Source organism: Crinia signifera, chromosome 8 (genome assembly GCF_055691185.1).
Source record: "Crinia signifera chromosome 8, ASM5569118v1, whole genome shotgun sequence".
Classification (NCBI taxonomy): Eukaryota; Metazoa; Chordata; class Amphibia; order Anura; family Myobatrachidae; genus Crinia; species Crinia signifera.
In genome coordinates, this window is record NC_139224.1 from 104281543 (window position 1) to 104289626 (window position 8084).

General features: G+C 42.3%; 1 protein-coding gene across 1 annotated transcript in view; it reads right to left on the bottom strand.

Moving 5' to 3' along the window:
• LOC146026327 (alpha-amylase 1-like) overlaps positions 1-5262 on the bottom strand; it is an 84060-nt gene extending 78798 nt beyond the window's left edge. The window contains exon 1 of the mRNA XM_083156913.1: positions 5044-5262. Coding sequence (XP_083013039.1) covers positions 5044-5211 — 168 coding nt within the window. The 5' untranslated portion in view covers positions 5212-5262. The remainder of the gene's footprint in view (positions 1-5043) is intronic.
• Between the last annotated feature and the right edge of the window lie 2822 nt (positions 5263-8084).

Sequence of the window (8084 nt, forward strand, 5' to 3'; positions counted from 1 at the left end):
TGTGTTAGATTAGAGTAATATCTCACAGGTTTCTTAATGATGGGCAAAACATCCTGTTTGACCAGCCGCATAAATGTGTCAATTGATGCATTAGGGGAGGGGGGGTCAAAATCACTCTTAACACGAAAGGGTGAGGGTTTTAAATCAGGGGTACTCTTAGGCTGTCTAAGAAAGTAATCTTTCAATCTCAGCTGTCTATGAAATCGAAATAATTCGGTTTCACATTCAAATGGCTTCTGCTTGTGTGTCTGAACAAAGGACAAGCCCTTGTTCAGAACCGCCATCTCTGCTTTTGTGGGGTTGTAGGATGAAAGGTTAAATACCATTATTTCTGTTCCCCCCTCTTTCCTCTGCCCTTTTGAGTATTTGTGCCTGATCCCCCCTCTCCTGCATCTTTTACGTCTTTTTTTGACCTGTTGCGACTGCTCGCTCTGTTTCCTAAAAAAGCACTTTTATTGGAGTGATCAGAGTCACTATGTGACGTTTGTGACTCTAAGTCAGTGAAATTTACTTCTCTTTGGACTTCCTTATTTCCTGGTGCCGGTTGTTCTGTACTGTTCAGGACTCTACTTCTATATATATATATATATATATATATATATATATACGAGTCGGTTGCGGAATAGTTTTTTCCCATCTGTTGTTTTGTGTTTGAATTGTAGTATGTGATGTGATGAGTATTTTCCTTATCTCTCTTCTCTTTTCATTTTTGAATTTCACTTATGCATTTTTTAATGTTGTAGTGACAATAAATTATTATTATTATATATATATATATATATATATATATATATATATATATATATATACGATAAGACTCTCCTGTTAGTGAGAGACAGAGCAACAATGTAAGAAAAAAGAGATTTTATCAGAGTGCGCTCTATAAGTATCAACTAATACAGCAAAAATACAATGTTATGTAAAACATGGTGTAATCATCCAATCTTTGTATAGAATGAGATGTGGACTCCGTTCAGAAAAATAGGGTGAGATTTATTGGGATGAGAGATTAAGAAAGTGAGAGATTTGGTGAGAAATCTCCAGTTTTGTTAAAGCGGCAATCATTTACACTGCAAAATCAAACAGGTTTTGCAGTGTAAATGATTTCCGCTTTAAAAAAGTGGAGATTTCTTACCAAATCTCTCACTTTCTGAATCTCTCCTCCTATTAAATCTCACCCATAGTCTTTTTATTCAAAGCAAACCGACGCGTTTCGTCTAAACGACTTCATCAGGGGTATAGCAAAAAAGCAAAGTCTATATAACGGAGAATATTCTACATATAGTATAGTACATTGTAATCAATCGGTAACCTTCATGAAGGTGGAATTTTGCAGAATAGACATTAAAGTTATCCTTAAGTGGGAATCGTTCCCTTGCTGGGTATCACAATTTATGGTCTATAAATGGGGATACAGATCATTGTCCCAATAAGACAAAAAGCTAAAAACAGGACTGTGGTGAATCAAGCCCATATTTCGGGTCCTTTAAGATAAACCTTCTTCCTATTTAAGAGATAGTACTCACAGATGAAGGTGACACACCAATATCTGAAGAGAGACCTCTTATTCCTCCACTGTTTTGCAAGAGAGTAAGAGGTCTCTCTTCACATATTGGTGTGTAGGTGATATTGTAGAAGCTTGGATCACACACACATTCCGTTGCAATGTAGAGCAGGGTTGCCGACCCTCCCGGAATTTGCAGGACTCTCCCGAAAATCGGGTCCCCCCTCCCGGCCCCCGGAAGGGTGGGCAACCCTCCCGGAATCAGGGGGACCCCCAATGAGCCCCCCTGATCGCTGGATTTAAATGCCGCAATCCGCAGGTCTCAGAGGAGGGGGCGGAGCTAAAATGGCACAATCATGTCATTTTAGCTCTGCCCCCTCCATGGAGATCAGTTATTTTGGCTATTTGCCGTAATGGGGGCGGGGCTTTATGGCATCACCGTTAAGCCCCGCCCCCCAAACTCGTCATGAAAGATTCCTCTCCGGGCTTCTCCCGGAGAGGATTTTATGCAAGTCGGCAACCCTGATGTAGAGATATGGAAACGTGCCCAATGAAGCTCAGTTTTCACTCATGCTAAAAGGCAGGCATCAAAGTTTTTATCAAGCATCAATATCCTCCAATCGGATTAGTACTAACGCTGTCACCTCCGTGTTCCTTTATATGCAGAGTGGCCAGGCAGCCCCGGCTGCGCCGTTTGCACACGTGTCCTGCAGCCGTTATTTGTCGTGGTCGCCAGGACGGTTCTCTCACTGATTAGCGCTTCCATATGCCGGCATGTAAGAAGTGCTACAGCTGAGGAGAGCCGTGGCTGGTAGTGTGTCAGCTGTGTGGATAGACCACTTGTGAATATCGATGGTAAGCGAAAAAGTCAATTTGGGTAGTGTGGTAAACCGGGTCAGAGTGTCCCCTTAAGCGTGAGTACTAATCTGGCTGGAGGATATTGATGCTTAATAAAAACTTTGATGCCTGCCTTTGAGCATGAGTTAAAACTAAACTCCATTGGGCACGTTTCTATATCTCTACATTGCATCTGAATGTTGGTGTGATCCAAGCCCTCTTGGGCATGCTTGTTTATTTCTGTTTTTACAGACTGTGGGTTGGAGAGCTCTATACCACCAACTCATAAACATACTTTAATATCTATTACAAGTGTCCATTTGACAACTGGATACAAAGAACTGTTATAGTTCTTTGGATACAAAGTTTGTATCATACTTGCCTACCTGAGCCTCTACATGAGGGAGACAATGCTCTGTTCCTGGCCTTCCCTGGTAATGTATGATTGCCATCACCTGTGGTGAGCTAGGTAATTGATAAGAAAGGTGTTTCACCACAGGTGCTGGCAATCAGAGCTGGGCATAGGCATACTAGGCAATTGCCTAGAGTGTAAGCCTATGCCTAGGGGCAGCAGCCTCCCAGACAAATGTCAAAAGGGGGCATGTCACGGCAGCAAGGGGTCATGCCCATGGGAATGCACAGCATTTCATGGGCGTTCCCATTAGACTGCACCTGTAATGTGGGTGTCGAGGGCGGGCAGCTGACATCAGCAGATGTCAGCTGCCCACCCGCTTCACATACAGGGAAGCCGCAGATCTGACACCAGTGTCTTAGATCTGCGAGCACTCTACAAATCATCCAATGGTTTGCACACCATCGGATGATTTCGCCTCCATGTGCAAGGCTGCAAATGGAGGTTTATGCTAAACATCCATTCGCATGTGTGCTGGGAAATTGGCGTGCTGGGAAATTGGCGTGCAGGGTGGGTGGGGGGGGTTCGGTCGCCAACAAAAATCTTGCCTAGGGCTTCAAATTGGATAAGGCTGGCTCTGCTGGCAATCATACATTACCAGGGAAGTCCAGGAACAGAGAGTTTCCTCCCTCATGGAGAGGGTCAGGTAGGCAGGTATGGTTTATATTTAAAGACACTTACCATACGGATCTGTTGCTACTATTCAGGAGCAAGGACATTCCTAATCAGTGCACATTAAAGACTCTAGGTGGTTGATCAGTCAATTAAACTCTGAGCAGTGAGTATATCATAGTTAAAAGGAATACTTTTAGTCATTGGTTTTATATGTTGCATATTAATTGATATTTATTTTTATGTAAAATCTTTTTCAAACCCATCCTGTAACATGGCAGGTATGAGCTGATTGCAGTGGCGTAACTAGGGCTGTTTTTCAGCAGGCTCCAGCAGGAACTGAGGCCCTTATTCTAGTTTACTCTTTGTGACAAAATATTTCTAAAGGAGCCCATACACGCTCCGTTGTGTCCGGCTCCGTTCTGTACTATGCGATGCGCGCTCCCGCGCATCACATAATACGGTACAAAAAGTATGTGCTGCACATACTTTTTGTACTAGGTACACATCGTATCGGATCGCAGTGCATGCACAAAGCATGCACAAGGGATGCGATCCGATACGATGTGTGCTGTTTAAGCACACAACGGATCCGATTAACGGACCGTGTATGGGGGGCTTTAGATGAACAAAACCATGTGCACTGCAGGTGAGGCAGGTGTTACTTGTGCAGCGATAATTAGATTTGGGTGGGGTTTTACACCTGCCTCACCTGCAGTGCACATGGTTTTGTCCATCTAAAAAATATTTTGTCAGAAAGAGTGAACTAGAATAAGGGCCTCAGTTCCTGCTGGAGCCTGCTGAAAAATAGCCCTGGGTGTAATTATAGCACCGCTGACCCCGCCGTAGCGGGGAGGCACTGAGAAAATATGGGCTCCGGGTGTCTGCGGGGCTATTGTTACGCCGCTGCCGGGACTTCACTTCTCTCTGGCCGTGACCACAGATTTACTTATCTACGGGTCATTAGTTTGACAGGCCATTAGTTCGACAATGTCTAGGTCAACAGGCAAAAGGTCGACATGGGGTTTTTCACAGTTTTTTTACCTGAATGTCAACACAGTTGACATGGGCACAGTTAAAAGTGCACCACATCCCCTCGCATTGCCCGATGCGCTCGCACTGCGTCAGGCACGCTGCCTCTATACGCTCGGCACACTATTTTATTCTCCCACCACGTCCTAGTGGATGGTAGGGCATGAAATACCGCCTGTCAGCACAACATGTCACCACAAAAAACAGTGAAAAACCCCATGTCGACCTAGACACTGTCGAACTAATGACCTGTTGAACTAATGACCTTTCGACCTAGAACCATGTCAACCTTTTCCCATGTCGACCTAGACCCATGTCGACCTAATGACTGTTGACCATCATGCTGTAGACCAAATGACCGCATCCCCTGAATACATTGTTTCTACAATTAATACAGTGGTGAGATTTAAAAGGGTGAGAGGTTCAGAAAGTGAGAGATTTGGTAAGAAATCTTCAGTGTTTTTAAAGAGGCAATCATTTCCACTTCAAAATCAAACAGGTTTTTCAGTGTAAATGATTGCCACTTTAAAACAAACTGGAGATTTCTTACCAAATCTCTCACTTTCTGATTCTCTCATCCTATTAAATTTCACCCATTATCTCTATATATGGTTATGAATTCAAAAAAGCAAGTATACATTCTTACCTGAACACCCCCAAAACTATTTGGTCCCAGATACCGCTCACATTCTTCAGCAATGTCTTCCCATCGCCACTCAAACAAATGAACAATTGTAGTTTTACCACATTTAACATTAGGATTAAACTGTCCAGTACAGGCACCAATCACCAGGAGAACCCCCAGAAACTTCATGTTGTCCTATCCAGTGCCTTGTCACTTCTGGATCTGTAAATATGCTAGAGTGAGATTTCAGCACAAACTGTTTAGTTACTCCACCCCCTCCTATCTTATTCCCCATGGATCAGGCAGTGTCATGCTGTCATACAGGTCTTATTTATTTATTTATTTATTAACAGTTTCTTATATAGCGCACACAGATTCCGCAGCGCTTTACAAAGCATAATTAGGAGCAAAAACATATATCAAATTACAGTACAAGACAGTTTAGGACAAGTACATGGTAAATATGGATAGTTGCATCAGGGGACAGGACACTGAAGCAATCATCAGGGTGGCAGAGGTTTATATATTCTAAGAAAGGCACATGAGGAGAGAGGGCCCTGCCCGTGAGAGCTTACATTCTAAAAGGGGAGGGTTAGACAGACAGGGGTGACACAAAAGGGAAAGAAGTGAGCATAAACAGTAGGTTAGGATGAGAAATGGTCAGGTTTTATGCTGGAGGGTGGGAAGAGATCAGCTTAGTCTTTGATATTTTAAGTCTAAAAAAGCGCTGGGTCATCCAGGAGTAGACAGCAGAGAGACAGTTGGAGATATGAGTGAGGATGGAAGGAGAGAGATCAGGAAAGGAGCGGTAGATTTTAGTATTATCAGCATAGAGGTGATAATGGAAGTTAAGTGAGCAAATAAGCTGACCCAGAGAGGACATATAGAGATAGAGAAGAAGAGGACCAAGAATAAAATGATGGGGGACACCTACTATCAATGGAAGAGCAGAAGTGGTGAAGTCATTAGAGGTACAGCTGGGCATTTTCAAAACAGACAGTGCAAATACAAGCATTAACAGTGATATTCAAAGTTTTAGCAGTTACAGAAATGGTGATAAGCTGGATGAACAGTCAGATAGCCAGGAGTAGTATGTTGTGAGTATGAAGTGAGCTCACTCAAAGCAGTCCCTTGGTTTTCTGAGTTGCTGTAGTTTCTGTTTTTCTGAATCACTTTGATATCAAGATGTTAAGTTGGTTGGCAGTTTCTGTCCAGTTTAAGTCCAATCTTTAATCTATGTAACTTTTTTTCCCTACTTAAAAATCTTCCTACTTTAAAAGCTGACAAAATATCAATAGTCAGCCAGGCTGTGTCAGCCTAGTATTCTCACTAAATACTAAAAGCTGTTTCTAACTTAATTGATTAAGACCCCACCCAGCCAGAGCCCCTCTCCCACTAGCAATAAAACTAAGATAAACAAATGGTAAGAGGTTACATACCATCCCAGCCACTATTACATTTAAACTCACTTTAATTCTTAACCCCTTCCCGACGGGGCGTTTTTTCTTAACTTTTTTTTTTTTTTCCTCCTCGCGTTCAAATAAGCGTAACTTTTTTAATTTTCCGGCTATATAGACACATGAGGGCTTTTTTTTTGCGGGACAAGTTGTACTTTTTAATGGTACCATTTACTATACCGTATAATATTCTGGGGAATCAGGAAATAATTCAATGTGGGGTAAAAAGGAAAAAAAAACGCAATTCCACAATTTTGCGCTGGTTACGTTTTTTTTGGAGTTCATAGTTCGTTTAAAATGATGGGTTATCTTTATTCTATGGGTCGTTACGATTCCGGTGATACCAAACTTATATAGTTTTCATTACGTTTTACCACTAAAAAAAAAAAGAAAATTTTACGGTTTTTCTAATTTGCGTCGCGTCGCCATGTTCTGCGGCTTATAACTTTTTTATTTTTCCACCTACGGACCTGGGTGAGGGCTCATTTTTTGCGGGCTGAAGTGTACTTTTTAATTAATACCATTATGGGATATGTGCGACTTTCTGATCTCTTTTATTTAAATTTTTTTGGGTAGGCGATGCGACCAAAAAACGTAGTTTTGGCGTTGGGAATTTTTTCCCGTTTACGCCTTTAACCGTGCGGGATAACTAATGTTATATTTTAATAGATCGGACTTTTAGGAACGCGGCGATACCAAATATGTTTTTTTTTTCATTTTTTATTTATTTTTATTTGTGAAATGGGGAAAGGGGGGGTGATTTGAACTTTTAATATTTTTTTATTTTTTTTTTATTTTTAAACTTTTTTTTTTTTTTTTACTTTTACTACAAGGCCCCCTAGTGTACTTGACCACTAGGGGGCGCGATCGCCTGTACTAGGTTCAGCCATAGAGCTCTATGGCTGAACATAGTGATTTTCAGCACTTCCTATTACATCCTGCCTCAGGCAGGATGTAATAGAAATGCTGTCATGGCCAGCACAGGGGTCTACATTAGACCCCTGGCTGCCATGGCAACCGATCGGCACCCTCCGATCTCGCCGCGGGGGGCCCCGATCGGTGCCGGAGGGGGGCGCCCCCCCTCCGATCAGCTATTAAAGCACTGCGGGCGCTTTGCCCGCGGTGCTTAAAGGGTTAAACGGCCACGATCGGCGAACTCGCCGCTCGTGGCCGTGAGAGCAGGTACCTGGCTGTAATATACAGCCATTACCTGCTCTCTTTCAAGCCAGCTCACTCCGTGAGCTGGTTTGATTCCTCCGCAACCGACATATGACGTACATGTACGTCATATGTCGGGAAGGGGTTAATACAATTGCACAAATACCTATAATAATGCAATATGCAGGCAGAGTGATGGTGACTCAATACTAGCAAGGTCTTGTTCATTGTATGCTAATACAGACTGATTCTCCTAAAATTTCAGAAAGGAGCAAATTTAAAATCCAGTATTTGTGCAACAACTGACTTTTATTTGTCAATTCAGTTGCAAGGGTATATTATTAAAAAAATTGTATAGAATTGTATTATACTTTGCCTATTAAGCTTCCTCTAATAATATAAATGAAGAGTACAAAGGCTGCATATAATCCATATATATCTAGAGAA